This window comes from Polyodon spathula, chromosome 22 (assembly GCF_017654505.1).
Source record: "Polyodon spathula isolate WHYD16114869_AA chromosome 22, ASM1765450v1, whole genome shotgun sequence".
In the NCBI taxonomy this organism is placed as follows: Eukaryota; Metazoa; Chordata; class Actinopteri; order Acipenseriformes; family Polyodontidae; genus Polyodon; species Polyodon spathula.
The window spans coordinates 19,966,175-19,992,469 of NC_054555.1; the positions used below are offsets into that span (position 1 = coordinate 19,966,175).

Sequence of the window (26,295 nt, forward strand, 5' to 3'; positions counted from 1 at the left end):
ATAAGAACCATACTTCGTAGGACTTAAACACCTGTTTCTAGATACAGATAAATTTAACTTTGCTATGTAAAGTATTATATTGAATGAAAAATACAACAAATCCATATGAATGGAAAAATCACAATTAACAGTAAATCCATTGCCATGTATATTCATCTGCGGTCTTTATTGTAGAGTGAGCTACAATGTGCAATCCATTTTAGTTTTATTGTGTTTCTAGGTATATTTAATAGCTATTTAATCTCAATAAATATGTTTAAATACATGATCTGCCACGTCTCGATTTCTCCGTGTTCTGTTTAAAACACGTTTCAAAGCATTTTCTTACCTTGTGGTTTTGGTAGGATGTGACAGCGATAAAGGCCGTTTCAGGAAAGACCTGAGTGCAAAAGGTCGTGTTTTTGGAGCCAAAACCATTATTTTCGTCTGCTTTCACAATGTGCAGTCTTGGTTGGTATTTGTGCATGGAGTTTAGTATAATCTAAAAAAAAGTAAAATATATAATCGAGTTAGTGCAGTAAACAACGAATATGGCAGTGTATCCTAATCAATAACAAAATAGAATCGGTCCATCAATGCATCCATTTGTAATACTTTATGTTTGTTATTTCCCCTCTCTTTTAAGATGTGATTCATGCATAATTTATATTCTACTGATATTTTGAGTGATATAATTTGCTTCAGGTCCAGGCTCCTCTGCACTGGTATCGCTAAAATACTGAATTATTCACAGTTAGTTCGAAACACTTTGATGTCGTATGTGTAGATAACGTTACTAAGAAGGCAAAACTTGACAACTGTAGGTTGCTTTCTTTTTTTGGGCCGCTATTCACAAACCCTTTGGACGGTTTTAAAGAATGCGTTAAAAATATGAATCGTGCATGTTCTTTCTTTCTTTCTTTCTTTCTTTCTTTCTTTCTTTCTTTCTTTCTTTCTTTCTTTCTTTCTTTTTAAATTACATGTTTACAGTATTATTCATGTTGCCAATAGAAACATTTTTTTTAAAAAAATAACACAAAATGTCGTGATTTGTGTGTGTGTGTGTGTGTGTGTGTGTGTGTGTGTGTGTGTGTGTGTGTGTGTGTGTGTGTGTAATCCTAATACTCTAATACTCACAGAGGTATACGAGCGAAGGGCATCCATTTATAGATTAACCTGTTTCTATGTAATAATTAGTAATGAATCAGCCTTCATTCATATGATAGATTGGGAGTTGACAATCATTAGGAGTTGGGTCTAATTCTACATTCATCTTTAACTTTGTTTCTCAGGAGATAATACATATCGACAACAATGTCCCTTGAATTACTGGAAATGTTTTTATTTCTATTAAAATATAAGTCTAATAGTAGTTTATTTGCCAATTACAAACATGATTAACTTTACGTTGGAGCAAAAGCTCCCTCTCCCTCTCCCTCTCTCTCTCTCTCTCTCTCTCTCTCTCTCTCTCTCGTTTGTATGTCGTCATATGGTTGCTGGAGAACTTGGCGACATAAAGACGCTGTCGTCCCGGCAGACCTCCGCCGTCCACATTCCTTACAAGTCATCTTTTTTGCGAGGCCCTCTCATCCCAAGTCTAAGCTATATTGGTTTGACATCGCTGGCAGAGGTAGACATCAGCGGTGAACGAGCTAATGATTATTAATTTCATTACAGCGACTCTAATTGAGAGACTAGCAGCGCAGTTTGTTCTGAGAAGTTCCTTGTTGTTGGCTGGGCATCAATATGTTTTAAAGCCTCGTTTCATTAGTCGCCTCCTCACAGTAGGAGGATATTGGCCCTCCCTTTCAAGGCACTTTATTTCATTACAAAGACATTTTTCAAAGCTACTGTTCATCCAGCTAAAGGAAACTCTTCGACCACTAACTAGTCTTTTAATTATCGCAGAAGACATAATTGCAGATTAAGGCATTTGCCCAGGTGGAACTAAATAATTAATGGATATCAAAAATACACACTAACTAGCCGTGCTATACCAACCAATGTTATACAATATTAAATAATAATAATAATAATAATAATAATAATAATAATAATAATAATAATAATAATAAATATAATAATACAATAATAATATATACAAAAGTTATAAATCTTTTAGAAACTTGCAAGTACGCGTTAATTGTTAATTAAAATGTACATATACATACATACATACATACATACATACATACATACATACATACATATGTATGCCCTCCAGAATTGTGTTACTGTGTTGATTTCTATGCGTATCTTTAAGATGTTATTTAAAAGATGAGACACCCTGATGTTCAAATTCCTGTAGAACTCGAATTACTTCATTTACGTCCCGTTTGTGTAATCTGTCTATTTCAATAGGGTCCCCAATTATTTTATAAGTTCTGATGTTAAAGGCGCCTTGTTTACTGTTGTCACTCTGTTCATCTGATATACTACATAGAAGTTATCGACCTTGTTTCATGGAAGATCAATGCAATTAAAAACTGGCTTTTTTAACAAGACCTATTCTGGCACATAATTGCACTTCCTCTCCCCCTTCCGCCCCTGTGATATCTGGTTTCCCCAAACCTATTGATTGGCAATAATTAATTAGTGTAAGGTCTACTACAGAACTGTTTTTTGTGCAGTGCCTTCAAATGCTGCCATTAACCAAGAACAGGGGTCAAGACTTTTCTGATTATTGTATTGTTTAAACAGCAACTATAAAACCACTCTAATTTACAGAGTAATGGGATTATGTTTCCGTTCCTGTCCATTGGGATCAGTTCTTTCTCTGGTTTTACTATTTATAGGTATGTGTTTGGATAAAATGAAGATTTTTGTTTTATTCTATAAACTACTGACAACATTTCTCCCAAATTCCAAATAAAAATAGTGTCATTTAGAGCATTTATTTACAGAAAATGACAACTGGTCAAAATAACAAAAAAGATGCAGTGTTGTCAGACCTCGAATAATGCAAAGAAAAGAAGTTCAGATTCATTTTTAAACAACACAATACTAATGTTTTAACTTAGGAAGAGTTCAGAAATCAATATTTGGTGGAATAACCCTGATTTTCAAGCACAGCTTTCATGTGTCTTGGCATGCTCTCCACCAGTCTTTCACATTGATGTTGGGTGACTTTATGCCACTCTTAGCACAAAAATTCAAGCAGCTCGGCTTTGTTTGATGGCTTGAGACCATCTATCTTCCTCTTGATCACATTCCAGAGGTTTTCAATGGGGTTCAGGTCTGGAGATTGGGCTGGCCATGACAGGGTCTTGATCTGGTGGTCCTCCATCCACACCTGTGTTGACCTGGCTGTGTGGCATGGAGCATTGTCCTGCTGGAAAAACCAATCCTCAGAGTTGGGAAACATTGTCAGAGCAGAAGGAAGCAAGTTTTCTTCCAGGACAACCTTGTACTTGGCTTGATTCATGCGCCCTTCACTAACAAATCTGCCCGATTCCAGCCTTGCTGAAGCACCCCCAGATGAGTCCAATTTTCAGCTTTGCCCAACACCTGGTTGTCTAATGGTTAGACGGAGACCTATAGAGGCCTACAAGCCACAATGTCTCGCACCCACTGTGAATTGTGGTGGAGGATCGTGATGATCTGGGGGTGCTTCAGCAAGGCTGGAATCGGGCAGCATTGGCATGAATCAAGCCAAGTACAAGGTTGTCCTGGAAGAAAACTTGCTTCCTTCTGCTCTGACAATGTTCCCCAACTCTGAGGATTGTTTTTTCCAGCAGGACAATGCTCCATGCCACACAGCCAGGTCAATCAAGGTGTGGATGGAGGACCACCAGATCAAGACCCTGTCATGGCCAGCCCAATCTTCACACCTGAACCCCATTGAATACCTCTGGAATGTGATCAAGAGGAAGATAGATGGTCTCAAGCCATCAAACAAAGCTGAGCTGCTTGAATTTTTGTGCTAAGAGTGGCATAAAGTCACCCAACATCAATGTGAAAGACTGGTGGAGAGCATGCCAAGAACGTCTCGTCAAATGCAACCGGCATCTTTTTTGTTATTTTGACCAGTTGTCATTTTCTGCAAATAAATGCTCTAAATGACAATATTTTTATTTGGAATTTGGGAGAAATGTTGCCAGTAGTTTATAGAATAAAACAAAAATGTTCATTTTACCCAAACACATACCTATAAATAGTAAAACCAGAGAAACTGATAATTTTGCAGTGGTCTCTTAATTTTTTCCAAAGGTGGGTGTAGTTAAATATATATATATATATATATATATATATATATATACTATATATATATATATTATATATATATATATATATATATGAATGAATGCACACAAGGGTGCAATAGGCTGAACACTGTTCAAGGTCTGCAATGTATTATTTATTATTTTTGGACTGAGGATTGCTCTTTATATACACCACATTACCAGTGCTTGGTTGCCTAATTATCTCAGCCCACCTTCCTTCCCCACACAGACCCAATACATCTGGGACTTGTATAAACCAACACTAGACAGTCTTGTAACCTCACTACATGCACGAGAGTAATGGATTACAACATCCAAGTAGAACATACAATTTCTTTAAGACACTATTTTCTCTGACCATGTTACTGCTATTGTGGGGTAAACTACAAGCTATTAGAATGATTCATATCAGACAAGTATTACACAAACGAAGATTTTGAAGAAGAATATATATTCTTCTACTAAATCTTTGTATTCCTATATATTAAGTCATGCATAGTTCATGAATGATACAATACATTATTTATGGTTCAACTTTGCTGATTTGTTGTTTTGAACCATAGGCGCAAGGTGCCATTTTTTATTAATAGAGAAATGAATATACATTGTAGTAGTAGGTTGCTTTCTAAATAGACCAAATACATTTGTGATTAAATGCAGAATGTGTGTGCAAGTCCACTTGAAAGGACTTAATACATAAACAATTCAAAGATTTGCAGAATCACTGACAGTTCAAGTCATTTTAAATAAGGATGAAGAAATAAAGAGATGCAACATAAAAATACACCTGGCTTGAAAAAAAATAAAACATACTAACAGTTGGCATGGCTTAGATTAAACTACACACTGCCAGCTTTTTATAAGGCTGGTTTCCGGTGTGTCATAAGAAGAGCAAGGCAAGAGGTGGTCAATGCAGCACTTGGGTTTCCACTATACGCTATAAAGATGCACAGTGTTCCCTCATTTGGACCACGCTCAAAGTTAAAGCTGCAGTTCAACATCTCTCTCTCTCTCTCTCTCTCTCTCTCTCTCTCTCTCTCTCTCTCTCTCTCTCTCTCTCTCTCTCTCTCTCTCTCTCTCTCTCTCTCACACACACACACACACACACACACACCACACACACACACACACAACAAAAAATGCTGCAGGACTGAACTGAATATAGCTGACTCCTCAACGCAGATAGAGGAATCAATAGCACACGATGAGTTTAAGAATTACAGAGGTTAAGCAATCTTTGATATAGATTAAACTGGGGCAGCTGCATGCATATAATAATGTTTTTAATCAGCAAAACTTAATTTAAAACAGAAATTGTAATAACATATTTTATGAATATGTATTGATAAAAAGCATATTAATAATAATAATAATAATAATAATAATAATAATAATAATAATAATAATAATAATAACAATTAAATAGGTGTCAACATAAATTCAGGCGTATATATTTTTGCCAGATTGAAATGCACTGTAGGCCTACTGCTTGCATCAATTTTTGCCTCCATGTCTAACATGTACTGTACACATTAATCAGATCACTATATATTAACAACATTTACATGAAATCCCACTTTATCCATGTAATGGCATGTACACCTTCACGTGAAATCCCGTTCTTCTCTTGGAATGGCAACTATATCCCAGTACTCATATGTTCACACAGTATATACGCTTAGCATAGCGATGCAGGTCCTCACGACCCACACGTCTTACCCTGCTGGCGGTATTCTTCACTGCCTGCTAACCTGTATTTTTTTGTTTGTTTGTTTGTATTTTTTTTTTGACATAGCAAAATACTAGATGATTACCCAAAGAAAACAGAAACACATCGCAAAGGTCGATTGTTAATATATGCACTGACATTACCGGTGCTATTAATAACATCGCAAATGTGTTAGCTTGTTAAAATCCGGGCAATTTTTTTTTTTTTTTTTTTTTTTTTTTATAAAATGACTAGCGATAAGCTTTTATTTTTGGTTTGTTTGTTTTAATTATCATAATTGCTAACAAGGGCCTTCGTTTTTTTTTTTTTTTTTTTTACAACCAATGTTTCAGCCAGATGCGATATTGTTTGTATCAAATATCAATAAACTTTGCGACGCATGTGAAAATAACAAAATGGCGCTCATTCTTGCTTAGATCCTAATCCAGGGGTTGCAAACAAATCCATTACTAATATATTTTAGAAATGAATTTACTGTATATGGATATGTTTATATTGTCAATTGGATCTACACAGCAGATCGTCATAACCCAACTCTTAAAAGATGTACTGGTTGAGATCTCACCACCTATGGAACTGTTCTATGGCTAGAAGAGCCCGATTCTCAGAAACCCTTTACTTCTTAGATGCTATAGTTATACTATATACCTACGTTATTGTGTTAGTCTGTTGTGAAAGCGAGAACATGAAGGTGAAAATGTGAAAGTGAAAAAAGCCACACCCCCTTCTCAGAATCCCCAATACATATTTCCAAACGTTCTGTGGTTAAATCGCACTGATTTGTCTTGTTGGTACACAAGTCAACGGCCCTTCAGACGCCTTCAGTTTATTTTATTTTATTTATGTAAGCCTCGTATTCATTCTTCGCTTTGTTAAATAAATAAATAAATAAATAAACACGTGGATTTTGTTGACGCTGTGATATTTCGTGTTCTGTAGATACAAACAGCATAACACGAGATTCGTCAGTTTTAAAGGATAGTTATTCTTTGGAAAGCACTGTGCTGTGGTTAGAGATATCGGTATAGACCACTAACAGAGAACGTTCCTCTTCTCATCACCAACAATACATTCCAAAGGCTTTTTGTCAATTGAAAAATATGGTATTTGTTTCTCGTTCTAACTCTTCAATGCAGATCTAGGAACGTTAACTCCACACAATAACACTACAGCAGACCTCTCTTGTAACGTAGAAAATAATACTTCCCCAAAAATGTAGCTTAATGAAGTAATCAAATGTATTAGTACTTAAACAGGCCAATAAGTCAGTGAAAGACATGTTGCTTAGTCATGAAAGCGTTAAATTATCTTAAAAACTGTAAACAATAGTAAAATAAAAATAATTGAATTAATTTATAAAGGCACCATTCCCGGTCTATATTAATATTTTACTTTTCATTATTATTATTATTATTATTATTATTATTATTATTATTATTATTATTATTATTATTATTATATAATAATAATAATAATAATAATAATAATAATAATAATAATAATAATAATAATAATAATATATATTAATAACATAATATACTTACGTGTCCAAACGGATCGAGGTGGTTGTTGGTGAGCTTCAGTTTTTGGAAAGAGACGAGTTGCCTCATCCAATGCGCCCCCGTAGCCGGTGAGTCGGGGTGCACATACAACCTGCCGGGCATTGCTGGCTCTGCCTTGCCCGTCACAGACCTGAGTCACACAAGAGATGAGCGGAATTCATTTAATGAAAGGTTAACTTTAACTCCAAATAACACAATAACAAAAACTTACTGAAACAAAAACGTTATTTACGTTTTAAGTATTATTGAAAAATAACTGTTTTTTTCTGTATTGTAGTTTTTTTTTTGTTTGTTTTTTTTTTAAATAAGGCATTTTCTATAGCAAAGCTTAAACAAACACTTTGAGTTCATGCTATAACTTTGCAACATTGACGGTGTTCATTTGAATTCACAGCAAGCTTAAATATGGTTTAATGGTATGTGTGCAGACTGTGTAAATCTCAATTACAAACTGGGCAATACAAATTATGATATGTATATACCTCCCAAAATTCTATCATTGTACAGTGTTTATTTACAATACATGCAATTCCATTTGAAGACTTAACAGTAACGCTGTTCAACACATATACATACAGCTCACACAATCTCTCTGCTCTATTTACATGGTATTCCATTAATTCATATTGTGCTATATATAGTGATGTTCATACCACTTGTTATCAGCGAATTTGTAGCGGTGGTCGTCTGCTGGAACTACATCCATCAGGAGAATGTATTTGGTTTTTGGATTGAGGCCAGTTACCTTTACTTTGTAACTTGGAAACATGCGCCTAAAAAAAAAAAAACACAATGCAAGACAGCTGCAAATAGAGATGTATAACAAAATACTGCAGAATAATAAATGACACCGCTTTTAGAAAATATAGTTTGATAGAGAGCTTTTGATAATGAATTTCTCTGGTCTCTTTAGTGTATTTCATAAATTAAGGGAAACAACCAACATCGCAGATTTTATAAAAAAATATCCCCTATAATAATAATAATAATAATATAATAATAATATAATAATAATAATAATAATAATAATAATAATAATATGCAGAAAATACTAGAGTATTCGGAGGCTAAGAAAACCATAACATATAATTCTTATTATCGCCATTTCTTGAATTTATAACTGTGGGAAAGTCATTTCTGTAAACATATGTTATTTCCGAGGCCCCCAGATAGCAAGTCTAAATAATACACCAACTCAACATATTATTGGAGCAGGTACACAAAGTTATTTAAAGCAACGTTTTGTCTGAAAGCTTGTATAGTCAATAGTGTTATAATAGCCGATATTTATTACAATTAAAGATGATTGAATAGAAAACAAAAGCTGAACACTATTGTCTGTGCACAACTTACATATAACCAGTGTGTTGTTTTCGTGCCTGGTAGACTACATGGCTTTTAAGTTCTATTTTAAATATTATATTCAAAGATTAAAAATACAAGTGTTTCCAATGCACTGTATTATTGGGAAGTTCTCCTCCCCAACGCTCTGCAAGAGAAGGGTTTGTTTGAAAGTTTTCAAGGGTTCTGTTCAGATGTAGTATAGGTCAAATGTGTTTTCTATTATTATAGAATTACATTCGGCAAGTGACTTTTTTTTCTTTTTTACATTTTTGTTACATTGACTAATGTGTCTTTGACCACAATACAATCTGGCATCTGAGACGGACAGACCCCTTTTCATTTAAAAGACGTTTGCCAAGACTTAATATCAGACTAACTTCAAAAAGACAGGGGCTCCACTTTGCAAACTTTAGAGCTCCAGAGTCTGGAAAAGAGGGTTGGGTCCCCCAAATTAACGCTGACCAGGTGGAAAAAAAACACTGTGCGTGATGCTCTGAGGAATTATATTTATATTTTCTTTTATATCAAGAAAATATAAAACGTTGTGTAGTTTTGAAGGGGATAGATTAAATAGTTACGCAAAACAATTAATCATCAAATCAAAATTAAAACGCAACAGGAAATCAAATTTCCACGTGACTGTTTCCACATTACCATAGTTGCAAATGTGACAGTTGCAAGACTTGTAAAACAAGTGTTCATTCATTCCTGGAGGTAACGCACCCCGAAATCATGCCCCCCCCCCCCCCCCCCCCCCCCCCCCCCCCCCCCCCCCCCCCCTTTTTTTTAACAAATAAATAATTCCATTTTTGTTTAGACTTTATTTTAGTTTTTTTTTTATTTAAATATCTTTAGAGCCGGTATACATCAATAGAAAGACAAAAAAAAAAATATCATAAAATAAAACTTTCGAACTTTACGTTTTTATTTTGATTTTGTTTTAATAGAATTGAATCTAATATTATTGGAGAGAATTTAAATTCCCGCACACAACTTCAAATAAAGTCTAGACCTATTATTATTATTATTATTATTATTATTATTATTATTATTATTATTATTATTATTATTATTATTATTATTATTCATAATAATAATAATTTTCTTTAAGGTTTGATACCTCAAATCAAGCTAAAAATATAACCTTCCAACATGATTTCAATCACTAGATTAATTCGCCATTAACATACGCCATAGACACATCCTATGCAGTTGATCTTCCTATGCAATTCCTGTACAATTCAGCGTGTGCCTGTTGAGCATGACCTACCTTCCCGCCTTGGTTATAATCATCTCTGTCCCAACGTCATCGAATTTTACCCACAGCTCTCGTTCGTGTAAGTAAACTTTGATTCCCTCCATTCCCTGTAACAGAGTATTACTGTTGTTATTATGTTAATAAATATGCACGACAACCTTAAAACCCAAAAGTATGAATTTTCAGCCCATCTTTGCAATGTACAATGGTAGGCTACCATCACATTTATCAATTGATTGATTTTATGTATGTAAATATTTTGTATTTGTTTATCTAGCATTAAAGAAACGTGTAATAATGGTACACAACAACTGTAGTCGTGTATCTGTAAAATCCTGTACACTTTACATACATGCATACATACATACATACATACATACATACATACATACATACATATCATACATACATACCTACGAATATTCCAGTATACTGTATGTATGTAGCATATCATACATGCATCCATACATACATACATACATACATATCATACATGCATCCATACATACATGCATTTCTTCTCTACATACTATTTCTAGATTGGAGTTTTATTTTAAGCGCACGTCCCATCTCTTATAGTATAGTAACGCACTAACTGGCAGTTTAAGCAAGAATAGCAATCAGCCGAGTACCAGGTTCTTTCACTCATTCAAAATGAATCGTTAGCATGCAGTTCTATTGAATTCCAACTAACAGTACTCCAATGCAAGACTATTTATTGATAGCACTTTTGTTTAAGTATAATATGTTCGTGCATCAATCCAATATGTACAAAGCATGTAAACCAATTATAAATCAGGACCACAATATGTCTTTATAATTTTTGTTAATTAGAAAAATTATCTTTTAGATTAAACTGTATTTAATGAAAATACTACTACTACTACTACTACTACTACTACTACTACTACTACTACTACTAATAATAATAATAATAATAATAATAATAATAATAATAATAATAATAATAATAATAATAAATAAATAAATAAATAAATAAATAAATAAATAAATAAATAACCTAGTTTTTTGCTATGAACTGGCATTAACAGTACCCGGACAATCAAACTGAGTCTATTATTAATGATATTGCTATAAAACAAACAATATATTATATATACAAGTATAATGTATGTTATGGTAAAGGCTTTATTAACTACCCCAGTTACTTCAGTCGGTCCCTCAAACCAAAAGAAAAAAAGAAAAACACTTTTATGTTTTTGATACCATATTTGCGCAAACTGTAGACCCCTGTATCATTCTTTAGACCAGGTTTGTCTTTACTACGGCAGAACGTAATTTGGACCTATAAAGCCACGTTATTTCAGTGTGCTACAAAACATTTGTTAATGGAGCATCACTTTCCACACGCTGAAAATAATACATGACTCCTGACAAAAAAAATAAAAAAAAAACATTCGTATTTCAAACGGACTTTTTTCCGTTTAAGTTTCTTATAAGTGCGTCGTTTTCAAGGTTTTTACAAGCAGCAATGATAGCTGATCAGAACAATTTCTATAATGTAAATTAAGTAAAAAAACAAAAAAGAAAAGAAAAAAAGAAACTTAATTCACACTATACGGATTTTCAAATAACAAATGAATAGGCAACCAACTCCAAGGTATCTTATTATATCTTTAAAAAAAATAAAAATAAATAAAAAATGGACAGGACAAAAAATGCTTTTATATTTATTTTTTTAACTGACAGAATAATACAAGTTTTTTGTTTGTTTGTTTGTTTGTTTTTTGTTCCATGTTATTGATGCCAGCATGTTATAATGAGTATGAATGTATATATCGCATGTGATAGTACAGGAATAACATTGGGGATTATAACACATTACACTTCTGATAGTAAAGTGAAAGAACACATCGTTTAACTGAACTCAAATGTACAGCACCAGATTCATCAGATTCCAGGACACTCATCCACAATGTTTTTAGTGCATCGCAAAGACTCTCCACTGTAATACACGCTGCTCTCAGTTATAACGCGGCGCACGCTGCTCACCTGTTGAGTGTATGTTGTCTGGGGAGAGGTAGATTTGCCGGAGCTTCCTATCTGGGTCTCTTGTTTGTTTTCAGCCTGCAGCTCCTTTGAATCTGAGTCACTCGGGGTACCTGGGAGCCCAAAGCCTTCCTCGGTATCCGCCATGACGAGCCTTGAAGCTGAGTCCGCTGTGGAAACAATACAAATCCTTAATATTTAACCGCAACAGTACAGCACTGATACTTCAAAAATAAAATAACGTTTTCCAGGGGACAAGCGCCATGTAAGATAAAACGTGGTGGAAACAACACATGCGTTCAGGCGACAATATTAATGTCAGTCTCTGCTTAATCGAAAAGAAAGATACATTCCATTTGAACCGAGTATTGAGGGTTTCGGGGTGGCCTAATAAAGATAAGAATACAACATAGAATGCAATTAAAAATTTAAAAAGACACCGGAATGAAAGTGATTTGCTTCTGTAGCAGCAGGCCATAAGTAACTGTTTTCCCCTTGATGAATTAAATATTAAATACATAGATACACTATAAAAACAAATACATAAATACACGGTCCATTTCTGCTGTAATGCTTTTATTTGTTTATTTATTTTTTACTCATTTACCGACCTTACATTTGTTGAATATGAGCATTAAAACTCTTATTAAAAATAATGCTTTCTTAAAAATTAATCCTTTCAACAACTTCCTATACAATACCGTATTAATCAGACCGCATATATTTATACATTATTTAAACTGATACATATATGGATAAACATCGAACAATATTTAAGTTGTATAGAAAAGAAATATAATGCTGAATCTCAAACTGATTAAATATAATAATAGTCAATGAAAATGCGAGGGAACAAAGTATAGCAATGGCTCTCCAATCACTATGATTTAATACTCGCATGTGGTCTAATTCCAAAGACATGTGTTCTAAGTAACTAACTCTGGACGTTTTAATTATACAGTGTTCTAGTTTCAAAAACGTGTTCTATACTCGAATATCAAAATAATAACCTCTTTGCTGTTCCCCTGGCCCATCCCCCCCTTCCCCAAAACGTAGCTGTATTATTTCTGACATTTATTTATCTGTGTATTAATGTATGTTTTTATTGAAATTATACTATTTGCAATATGTTGGTATACATAACAACACATTCTGGACCACATTCTCAGACTGTTTAAATGTCTTCCTATACCGAAAGTGCAAAATATCTTTTCAAATAAGGTCCTAAGTATGTTAGTGGAAAGTATGCATTATCTGTTGCAACTGCTTAAGGCTACAATATAAGCAAAAACAGGCCTTAACATACAGCATATAATGCGTAAACCAGCATTAAAAAAACACAGCGTCTTTCAGTGAATATCAATTGTTTGTCCCAGTACTCTCTTTATACATCATAAAAAGTTATTAACACAACCTGCAAGCATTACATGTATTACATGTATTTTTCATCATCATCATCATCATCATCATCATCATCATCATCATCATCATCATAATAATAATAATAATAATAATAATAATATAATAATAATAATAATAATAATAATAATAAAAGCAGGTTACACGGACTGTTTGAAATACAGGACTTCAAGTATAACCTCGTAAAATGTTAATACTACAACAAAAGACATTACAGTATTATTATACAAAACAAGCAGTAGTGATACCATGCATGATATATTAATAATGTACAGCTAGAGTTTAATCATATATCCGAATTTGGTTTAGTAAAATAAAACATGGTAAGTGAGCTCAGTTGTAAACCTGAAGTAAAAACAAAGCTGGCACACACTGGTATTAAAATAAAGAGGCCGTTTACCATGATAAATACGGATTTTTATTTTATTTTATTTGCCGTTTTCCCGCTAGTCTTATAAGCATTGGCTGCGTTTTATCATTATTTATCAATGCTAATTGTATTCAGCTGTGAGCTTGCTTGGCTACTTCATACTTTGGCTTTGCCCCTATACTGTGGTACGACACTGCTTTTGCCATAATACCAGGGTATGCTATAAAAGGGTTATTTTAGAAAACTACCGTTTTAGGAATAGCTGTATTGTACTCATGAAGTTGACCTAGGTCTGGTAGAATTTCAGAATTCCAGAAAGAGCACAGTCTAAATTGAAACGGTAGGCCTTGTTTATTTTGTTTTTAAAATGTAAAATGCCCAAAACAGTAGTACATAATGTTATGACAAGAAGTTCATAGTTACACTGAAAAGTATATACAAAAAAGCATATAACAACTATGGAAACACAGGCAAGGTTATAATACCATATTAGATTAACATTTGCAGTAAGTATGTACTGCCATAAAAGTCATTTTAAAAAATCAATTTATTTTTCTTTTCGACTTCTTAAAGAATAATCACAATCACAATCACAGTGCAAATCTGTATACTGACTGCTTATTAATTAAATTAATAAATAATCCATGTATTTGTACATATTCTAAGGAGGCCTAATAAAATCACATTTTAAACCATTGCAATACTAACCCCTCTGCTCTAAAAGCACGCATTTCATTATCTTCCTCGTCCACTGCCTTCAAGTGTATTAAAGCTCACTGTGTATGAACAGTGTGTGAAAGTTTTGCATTGATCAAGTAGAGCAGTCTGGGTTGTGTGCATGTAGGAATCTATGCATTTTGCTCAGCATGTAAACTGTTCTAAGAAATCAACCATAACCATGATACAACGTTACTCGTGATCAATAAGCGAGATCTCATTAAGTTAAAAAAAATCAATTTGATTTATGGAACAAAGTACAATTTGAGTTCATGAGTTAGTCACAATGATAAACACATAGCCTACTGTTTCTTATGTTCATTCATAAAAATATATGAGTAATGTTTTCAAAAGATAAAGCATTTATGTATTGCAGATAAATATACAGACTACTACGACTACTACTACTACCACCACCAATAATAATAATAATAATAATAATAATAATAATAATAATAATAATAATAATAATAATAATAATAATAATAATAATAATAATGTATTTGAATCATGACAATTATTTTTGAGCATGTGTACTTAAATTAATTAAAGAATAAGATAACTCTAATATCATTTAGTAGGCCCTGCTATTCCCTGCGGTTGGATTGCAATAACAATGACCCCTATGAACCGCTTTCACTGACCATGTTTACGAGGAAGGCTGTATGTCGTAAGAGCTGTAAATGGATTTACCTTGAATAAAGAGCGAGGTTAAATAACGGTATAAATCCTGTGCGAAATATGAATATTTGTCCTTAAAAAAAAAAAAAACATCCAGCAGTGCCACACTGTGCTTCTCCACGAACACTTCCAGGTTGCCAGACGCAGCGATTCTGAAAAAATGATAAGGTCCCTCTTATTTGTTCTGAACGAGAGATCCTACTTCTGCGTGTACCAGTGTCCGGTGATTGTGGTAACTGGGAAATAACTATTTTGCCCCAAAAAACACAGATTTCTCGATTTCTCTCTCTCTCTCTCTCTCTCTCTCTCTCTCTCTCTCTCTCTCTCTCTCTCTCTCTCTCTCTCTCGCACTCTTTCTCGCTTTCTTTCTCTCTTTCACACACACACACACGCACACACAGATACATACAAGGAGTTTTAATCGGTAGAAAACGCAAGCTACACAATCTGAGCGCCGTGAAGTGACGTGGGCGCAAGTTTAGTTGCCATTAAAGGGGTGAGAGCCAATGTCCAACGAGCAATGATCCAGTCCTAAGCCTTCTCTTCAAACCAAGACCCCCCCCCCCCTCCCCCCCCCCCCCCCCCCCCCCCCCCCCCCCACACACACAAAATGACAAAAAATGCTGCAGGACAACTTGGAAAATAACACAGACCATTTTTTTCTCAGAAAGATGTTTTCTTCCACGGCACTTGCAGGAATGCTTTAACTATGTATACAAATCTGGAGGTTTCCCTATGTTCAAATAATCAAGCCGTCAGGAAAGCAGTGGATTTGTTTTATCTCGAAGCGCCCTCGCTCTGCCGTCTGTAAAATGTATTATTTTGAGGGTAAAGTTGAATAGGTCAAAGCGAGGTAAACAGCCGCCCTGTCTCATTGTAGCCGCTGAGGAGAAACAGATTGGGATGTATTTCTGATAAGACAAGATCACCCAGGACCCCAGCAGGGCAATTCGTTTCAATAAAGGCTTAAACAAAAAGTTCGAAAAAATTGCGAGTTTATTTGTGTGAGCTATCAGTGGGTTTAAACATTTCACATGACAGCATTGCCACAAAAGAGTTCAGCTAACCTTATATAGCAGAATACATACAAAGACATATCAGATAGAGCCATATAGCTATATTTATAAACCTCCATGTACTTCAGACCACACACACACACACACACACACACACACACACACACACACACACACACACACACACACACACACACACACACACATATATATATATATATATATATATATAGATATATTATATATATATATATATATATACATAATATATATATATATATATATATATATATATATATATATATATATATATATATATATATATATATATATATGTGTGTGTGTGTGTGTGTGCTTTTTCAATGATTAGCATTAATATTCCTATTATTTCCAAATAAGACTCTGCTTTATTTTCCTTTCTTTAGGCTATATGGTTAATGCGACATGGGCAAATTTCTAAATGCAATGCTATATTTCCACATGTGTATCGATTATTCTGTGTTGGAAATTGACACCGTTCTTATGTGTGATTATTCTAAGGAAGGATTTACAATATGTATACTGCATAAGAAATTCAATTTGATCAAATCATGATCCCATGCTTAATTCCCCACAGGAGCGATGCGATTTGGAAATGTAATAATGGTATAGGAAAAGACATGGTGTTTAAAAACGACAGCCTAACATTCCTATGGCAGCTTTCAAGCTTTTTTTGTTTGGTTCGATCAATGGTTGTTTTGTGTGATCATGTTTTAGAAACCCAACTCCATTTAATAAGGCATAATGACATATTAGGCTTTTTTTTTTTTTTTATGAATGTGCATAATATTATTTTAAGTAACCTCATTGGGCTTACCTTTGTCGAGGGATGATCGACAGTATTATTTTGCACTACGGGACTTCCAATCCTTTTAAATGTATCAATAAACGTTGTCCTATTGGAACTGTGGCAAATACAAGAAAGTCACTCGTTCTGCGGCTCTAGATTGTATTAAACATTGCTCGTTATCTCCAGCCATATACTCAAATAAAATAAGATCTGTCCAAGGTAATATTTGCTATCTCACCAACCTTCCGGCCTATAGAATTCAAAAACGTCACCAACCACGCATCTGGTCTTTTTGTAATAGTTGAGTGCATCAAAAACAGACTTAATCCATATGGGTGCGCTATTACAACTACGATACCCATAATAGAAGGAAATAATCGTCAATTAAACTTGCAGTAAGATACAAACATTGATTTAGCTTGTGTGAATTAATGTGAGCAAGACAATGTGTTCTCGATATAATGCATACAAATACAAATCACACCTGATGAACTGCCCACTTCTTATTTCTCCATTCCATACATGTGAACTTCCCTGCTTATTTATTGTATTGTATTATTTATTGTAAGATGAAAACGTGTCAAATGAAAACGCCTCCGTGACAAAAGGGCTCTGCTATAGTTCATGATAACCTGGTGGTTCACACATTGAAGTCTGGGAACCAGTTATTTGCAATGATAACAATGTAATTAAACCAACCCATGCCAAGATAAATTAATAATCGAGCCGCCTGCAGGGCAACCCCAAGCTCAGGAGCTAGGCGCGAGATACAGTATGCGCTGTGAAATGCATGTGACGTCCTGCCGCCTCGAGAACATCTATACATTTGTAATGGCCTATTGTTTTTGAAGAAGATTATACAACTAAGACGTACTGGCTTCTATACGGTTTGCAATACACCAAAAGTTAAATTGTCTCTTCTACGCTGCCACCGTTATAAAAAAAAAACGTCCGTGTAAATAAATTGTCCCAACCTAAAGCGATGTCTTTCTATGTTGCAGTCCATAAGCGGGTAAATAACAAGTTGTGTGTATAATCGCCGTCTCAGCCCCGTCAAAAAGCTCTCCTTGCATTTTTATCCAGTCGAAATGTATAGCTTTTATTTTCCTTTGTTTCTTAGCACGCGACATGGAGACGACGAGTTCCACTCACAGAAAGGCATGCGCTCGACATCGGGTTCGTCAAGCCTCTGTAGGGGTAATGTGATGCAACCAGGCTTTCATAAAAGGACCGATGACAATGTGAAGAAGTGGCAGGACTGAGCTCTATGCAGATGATCACAACCACAGAAGAATGAGCACACGCGTATGTGCTTTAATAGGTTCTAATCTACGGCTAGTGGCATTGGATTTCACTACAGAAAGACTGAATTCCAGTCATTTTCGGAACAATGCTTAATATTATCTGATAACCACATACCAGATAGGCGAGAACATTTAGCCGCTGTTGAAAATCACAGCACAAGTATCATTTGTCTATTTATGTTACCTGTAACTTTTCAAACAGTTAAGAGTAAATGTATATATGACAGTAGGCAACGTGTTTAAAGCTAAGGCATGCATGCACTCCTCGTGTGTGTATTGTATATGTGTCCACATGTATAGAAAAAACAAACGACCTTATATATATATATATATATATATATATATATATATATATATATATATATATATATATATAATATATATATATATATATAGTATGGGTTATATAAAACTATATATGTTGCCACATGCAGGTAAGAGAAGTCTGGTTGTTGCCACTAATCAAGGTAAGCAAGCCAACATAACGTTTTACGCAGTTTCCATCAATGAGAGCAAGTACTACCTTTGAAGTGTTATTATATACTTTTTTTAAGTCAATAAAATAAATAATACTAAACTAGAATAAACTTCGTGTAATGAAACCATCCACTTTTGCACATTCGAAGTACCTCGCATTCCTTACGGAAGAAGGTTTGTGACGAGCTTGTTGTTTATTGTGACTGCTTTGAAAATGTATGAATCACGTGTTTCTCAGTACAGCAACAGCACCGTATCTTAAATTACAAGAGCTTACGAGTCAAATGGAGCCGCTGTAAAGATGATTTATTTTGAAATCCTTTAGCTCGTGCTTTTTCTCCAGTGTTTAAGGATTTCAGGTCATGCAGCTTACAGGAACCTCCTCATTAGCACCCTATGAAATGCCATTAATCAGAACGTGTTCATAATGTACAATCATTAATGAAGAAATACCTCGTTATACATTTTAGAATCACAAATTGTTCATTCAAAGTGATGTCATGTGCCCAGTTTAATGCCCACATGTGTGAGTTTAATGACCGGTCTTTATATATAAATAATGATATATAGAAACCGGATATATATATATATAATATATATATATATATATATATATATATATATATATATATATATATATATATATATATATATATAACATAATTTAGATATTTTAGTTAACATCCTGTAATCAAAGAAACTACTATCGCAAAAGTCTACCAGAATGTTAAATTTCAAGATGTCACATTTTTCCTTTTTTGTCAGTTCTCGTTAAGTATATAGGAAAACTACAAAGCGGTGTGTAATTCAATATGTTAATGTAACATTATTCCGCAGGCTTAATTAGACTTCATGAAGCACAATTAATTAGTAAAACTTTTGATCAGAATTTTAGTAGATATGGCATTATTATTTTTTATATTATTATTTATTATTATTATTATTATTATTATTATTATTATTATTATTATTATTATTTATTATTATTTATTATTATTATTACATAGTTACCAGTAACTGTAATTTGAAATGTATCGAAATGTTCTTCACCTGTTATTTTATCTGATATGGACAGCAATCTATAGAACCTGTTGTGTTACCTCTTATGTGCCTTTTACAGTGTCGGTTTTCATGACTAGTTTGTCTTCCCTTCGTCACCTTTTTAGTTTTACCAGGCGTGGTGAGTATCGTGCCTTCAGTCAAGAACATAGACAGACTCGTTCTGCACAAAAACTCGTCACAGAACAGAAAACAAACAAGTCCGCCACGCTCACAACACAAATAAACCGAGGTTGAAGTTCACGCAAACTTCCCTGATTTACATCGGGTATCATTTCATCTCATTTTTACACGACCTTTCATACACTATAAACACGGTTAGTAAATACAAACACATCACTTTCGAAGCAGCTTTGTTTAAACCATGACCTACCCCACAGTGTCTACAGCTGTGCCCAATCCTTCTGCATCACCCTAGAATTAACATCGTTTGTTTCATTAGGTCAAATGACACTTGTTGAGTAATGTTACGTTAACATATGGAATTACATAATAAATTATATGACGTTAAATTAAATATCTAAATTATGTTTATGTTCATATGGGTTTTAGTTATGTCTCAATCGTAAAATTCTAGGGTATGCCAATCTTTTGGCCATAGCTGTATTATAGCTGTATAGCCTCTAACCAAGGTCGGGATCTGAAAACGTCTTATCTTCTTAGTCATTCTATTACATTATGCCCGGTATGTTTTGTAACCACGCGTGTCCTACTAGCCATCTTAATCAAACTCAGATTAACAATAGCATATTAAATGTCATTAGATTTATAACCTCCAAAAAGTCTCAATAATGCGGTAGCTATAATACATCATGTAATTCAAAACTACTACTACTCCTACTAATAATAATAATAATAATAATAATAATAATAATAATAATAATAATAATAATAATAATGCAACTCAAATTGGTCAAGCGAAGTAAAAACATACAAAAGCCTTGTAACTTTGCTAACAATACGTATAAATACATTATACTGTTTTAATTAGAATGTTTGTTTCTAACCTGGCTCTCCCTGTAAAATACACGCTGGAGTTACCTCTATGTGTTTGTTAGCTACCCTTGTATATCATGTGGTTGTTTATATTGAATGACCTGGATAATTGTCAAGGTGTTTTGCATCTGTGCTTGTGGTAGGCTATGCTTATGCAAAATGGGGGTATTAGCAGAAAACCGAAATAGTCACCCCGGCACTCTTTCTTTCTTTCTTTCTTTCTTTCTTTCTTTCTTTCTTTCTTTCTTTCTTTCTTTCTTTCTTTCTTTCTTTCTTTCTTTTTCTCTTCTTATGTTACATTAAGTTTACAAGAAGTTTGTCAAATCGGACAGCAACATTTTCAATTAAGCGAATCTGTCGTTTCTCTGGATAAACACAGACTATGATTTTAGTCAGTGTTCTTGTGTATGACATTAGTCGCAGGAAGAAGAGGAGTACAAATAGGATAGTCAAATAATTAGCACATCTAACTATGATAAACATTTCACTAATTACATTATGACCAATTCAGAAGAAGAAATGACTAGCTAGGAATCTGTTTGTAAGCTTCGTTTTCTGTTTAGAATACAATTAATGTAATGGTTTACAACCAGACAAAAACACTATTCAGAACAAATTGTTATTTCCTGGTCTGTTCCTAGAGGACCTTTTAAAAAATGATTAAACTAAAAAATAACATACAAAAAACTGTGTGCAATTATTCAATACTAATACTGCAAAAGTGTAGTAAAATCTGGCATACTGTGAATATTACTCATATGAATAAGTGGCTATAAGAGATATGCAACACTTAACTGCAGCAATCGATGCTAAAGAAGACGTTGAATACAGATGTAACAAGATATGATTATTTTGATTACATGGCAGGTCGGTATTTTGAACAGCTTGAATAATTGAGTCAAAAGGAAAAAAAAAAACCTAGGAGTGCAAGCAACAAACCAAGCTCCCTCTTTTCTTTTCTTAGTCAACCCAAAGGACTTTTTTGACCTGAAAAAAAAGAAACAAGGACCAGGGGGTCACAAATGGAGATTAGACAAATGGGGCATTTAGAACAGAAAATAGGAAACATCTTTTTTTACACAGAGAATTCTGAGGGGATGGAAACAACTCCCAATGTTGTTGAATCTGAAACCCTGGGATCCTTCAAGAAGCCGTTTGATGAGATTTTGGGATCAATAAGCTACTAACAACCAAACCAGCTCCTCTCGTTTGTAAACTTTCTTATGTTCTTCTTAATTTCTATCTATTTTAGTTCTACCTAATTTACACGGATTTTACTTTTACACAATGCAATCAAATTAGGATAGCGTTCTTGCGTTACAGTAAAATAAAAGGTTTCAATGGGAATTCACAGATATAAATATGTAAACTTTTTATAGAGAGGTCGATATATGTAAACAAAACCATTTAATTGTTCGTGAACCGGCTGAAATTCATCATATTCCGATTTGAACAATGTTGTTAGCGCACATCGATTCTATGTCGAACACACTTGCATTCACGATGACAGTCGACCATATTAGTGGAATCTAGGCCAATAACCTGCTAAAGGGTGTCTGAACCAAATGTTGGGTAATCAATCATTTTTAATTGGCCTTTTCTTAAACACGTTTTGTATTTAAACTCAACCCACGTGACAGATTGTGTACGATATTCCTTTAAAGTTATTGTTGTGTTGCAAATCATGTTGCGTTTAAAAACAATTAAACATCTATATTCTAGTTTTTTTTTTATTTATTTATTTCCCGAGACACTTATTAAACGTCAATGATCACCTATGGTCTATAGTAATTTAATATCTATAAAACTTGTTTCCAATAGACGAGTGGTGCTTTTTGTGTACTTCCACTCTCAACTCACAAACCTAATCTGATGAGTGAAAACGTTGAATAGAGATTGTAACGTGTTCGTTCACATGTTTGCTCTGTTGTTTGCCCTCTAATAATATAAACATGATACATCCTAATGATGAGATGCTTCGCTTCCCCACCATGACATTTGTTTTTATTTAAAATAATACTTACCATGTGTTTAAATATATACAATAGATTTAGTTGGAGAATACTGTTTACAGTATTTGGTACAATAACGTACAGACATGGATATTAAACGATATGATGCTATGCAAATAAGTGTGTGTAACTAATAAAAACAAAAATATGAACATGTTTACTTTGCTATTACATTAAGCATCAAATGTAACTACTACTACAACAACAACAACAATAATAAATAATAATAAATAATAATAATAATAATAATAATAATAATAATAATAATAATAATAATAATAATAATAATTTACAGCTAGGCGGAGTGATATTATTTATTCCATCACTTGATCTGACATCATGACATATGGTGACTTCATGCGCATCAGTTTTTAAATATTACTGTAACTGCACCTTCGTTTGAGTCTCTCTTGAAAATGCAGAGTTTGAGCGCTGTCTAATAAGGCGTGGAAATGTATTACATTCGCTGGAGCCGGAACAAGGGGATGCATTTTATGGGTCATAAGTATGGGGACAGTTAATTCCTCTTTAACTTTTTATTTCATGAAAAGCATTAATTACAGACTTCACAAAATACACACATTCCTGCGGCCTTTACATAATTGCACATATTGCACGTTATTTTGAACAGATCTGTGCGAGCAACGAAATATATAAATCAATTAACAACGCATTTCCTAAAGTCTGGTGAAAGTATTGTGTTGTAAACAAGGATTGTGAAATTTCCTGCAATGTCTAACTGATTTTTATTGTTCATTGTGTTGTTCTTTTTGGCTTTTCTTTGTTTTAACGAATATCTTCTGATCAGTAAAATGGCCACGGTGGAATTTCTTGAGTGGTTCCAATAATAAAACATTCAAACAAAAGGATATCGAAAGGCAACTAATGTTGCTGGAGTCCGTTAGTAAATACAATACACAATGACACTGAAGCAGGTAATCATAGTTTTAGAAGAAATCGACCTTTTCCAACTTGATGTAATATCCACCTAAGTTTAGCAATAAGGTGCCACCTCTTTCACGAATGGGATTCCCTCTCTCTTGTAAAAGAGCGTTCCTTTGCAAATGTGCAACAAACGTATTTTTTACAATGACAATTCAAGCATGTTCTTTCTAACAATAAACACACACACGCACGCACGCACGCACGCACACACACACACACACACACACACACACACACACACACCATGTTAAACACAGGGGGCTATGGCAAGCCGTTTTAAAATGGAATCCTCAATTAATGATGTCAAGAATGTCATTTTTGATATCAAGAATGGCATTTTTGAAATCAGTAGAGTAATCACATTTTTTATATCGCAAATACAATTGTTGATATCAAAAATGTCATTCGTTATATCAAAAATACAATTCTGGATATCAAAAATGCAATTATTAATATCAAAAATGTCATTCTTGATATCAGAGATGCAATTTGTGATGTCAAAAGTACAATTCTTGATATCAGAACTGTCATTCTTGATATCAAAAATGCCATTCTTGATATCAGAAATGCAATTTGTGATATCAAAAATGCCATTCTTGATATATATATATATATATAATATATATATATATATATATATATATATATATATATATATATATATATATATATATATATATATATAAATGCATACAAATGAGCATCCGGTTTGATTTGTTGATATAAAAAATGCATACTAATGAGTATCTCGTTTGAATTCTTGATATCAGGTGATGAATTACACCCGATCTGTTTTGTGCTTGGCAGAATGTCTTAGAATGATCGTGACATGGGCAATGTTTTACGAGCAATCATAGAAAATGCACTTCCGGGCAGGATTGATACTCGCAAGTCTTATAGTTTCAGACAATTAAGACAGGTTAACCAATGTGTTATGACAATACAATCAATTGCTGAATCTCTTTCCATAATAGAGCAGACACATTATCAAGACTAGCGACCATGGCATTGGATAATGCGCTTACAAATGTATCGACCGGAAGTCTCCGTCTTATTATTATGCGTTTTTGAAGTCAAAAATTGAATCCGGATGTTCTTAGCATGCATTTTTATATAAAAAATCCAGACTGGATGTTTATCAGCATGGATTTTTCATAATAGAAATATAATTGTTAATATAAAATACAGAATTGTTGATATCGGAAATTCTATTTCCGAAATCAACAATTCTATTTTTGATATCAACAATTTAATTTATGATATCCACAATTCTATTTCCTGTATCGACAATTCTATTTTTGATATCAAAAATAACATTGAGAATTGTTGATATCAAAAATAGAATTTCTGATATCAGCAATTGAGGATTAAATGTTAAAACGGCTTTCCATACAGGGCCCTATTTAGCACCGTTCACAAACCCCGGCCTATAGCAGTTGCAAAACACTTTCTTGGACAGTTAGCACACCAGAATCAGGCGCGCGTGTGGACAAATAGACTGTCTATAAGATTTAGCAATACGTGTTACACTGCAGTCGTTAAGTGAGTGTCAGCGTTTGACATGGACTGAACTTGGGGAGTGTCCTTATTTAAATACAAATGTAGAGATTTAACAAACTATCAACGGCGTTAGGGTTTGCGTTTCAGTAGACATGTGAATAAACGTCTAAACTGTGCACAAATTACATGGTCGACTATAAATTGAATTTATGTGATATTTTATAATGTGTACTTTGTACTGTAATTTTGTAACAATTGTAAGTCGCCCTGTATAAGGGAGTCTAAGTTAAGAATTATTATTATTATTATTATTATTATTATTATTATTATTTATTATTATTATTATTATTATTAATAATAATAATAATAATAATAATAATAATAATAATAATAACTTCATTTTGCATATAGATTACTTTTTTAAATGATTTCGTAAGTATTGGAATTAACTAAAGGATTTTGTTAAAGTATTTTACACTGTTGTTCAACAACTTTTACCGTAATATAAAACAACTGAAAAACCATGCCAATATTGTTCATTTCCGGTAAAATGTTTTTTTTTTTTTTTTTTTTTTTCCCACTTATTTTAATTGTGGTTTCAGTTATTTTCACATTCTTTGAGGAACACGGTGCACAACTGTTAATCTTACAAGATAACCGCTCAGGTTAATGTGTACTTCTTCTACCACTATGGCTGGGACCAAATCAACACTTTGACAACCCTGTAATCGCACTTAAGAAAACTATATTTAACAGAGTTTTCTTTTTATGAGTAGAAGAAATAAGATACTTACAAAAAATACAGTTTTGTTAACTGCAATTAGCGGATTGTCAAAGTTTTGATTTGGTCCCAGGCTATATCTGC

The 26,295-nt window shown here is 33.5% G+C and overlaps 1 protein-coding gene across 1 annotated transcript in view; it reads right to left on the bottom strand.

Moving 5' to 3' along the window:
• LOC121296882 (T-box transcription factor TBX5-like) overlaps positions 1-15,591 on the bottom strand; it is a 33,968-nt gene extending 18,377 nt beyond the window's left edge. Inside the window, exons 1-6 of the mRNA XM_041222774.1 lie at positions 15,305-15,591; positions 12,109-12,275; positions 10,108-10,202; positions 8,147-8,266; positions 7,476-7,623; positions 329-481 (exon numbers count right to left, since the gene is read on the bottom strand). Coding sequence (XP_041078708.1) covers positions 329-481; positions 7,476-7,623; positions 8,147-8,266; positions 10,108-10,202; positions 12,109-12,252 — 660 coding nt within the window. The 5' untranslated portion in view covers positions 12,253-12,275; positions 15,305-15,591. The remainder of the gene's footprint in view (positions 1-328; positions 482-7,475; positions 7,624-8,146; positions 8,267-10,107; positions 10,203-12,108; positions 12,276-15,304) is intronic.
• Positions 15,592-26,295: the final 10,704 nt, after the last annotated feature.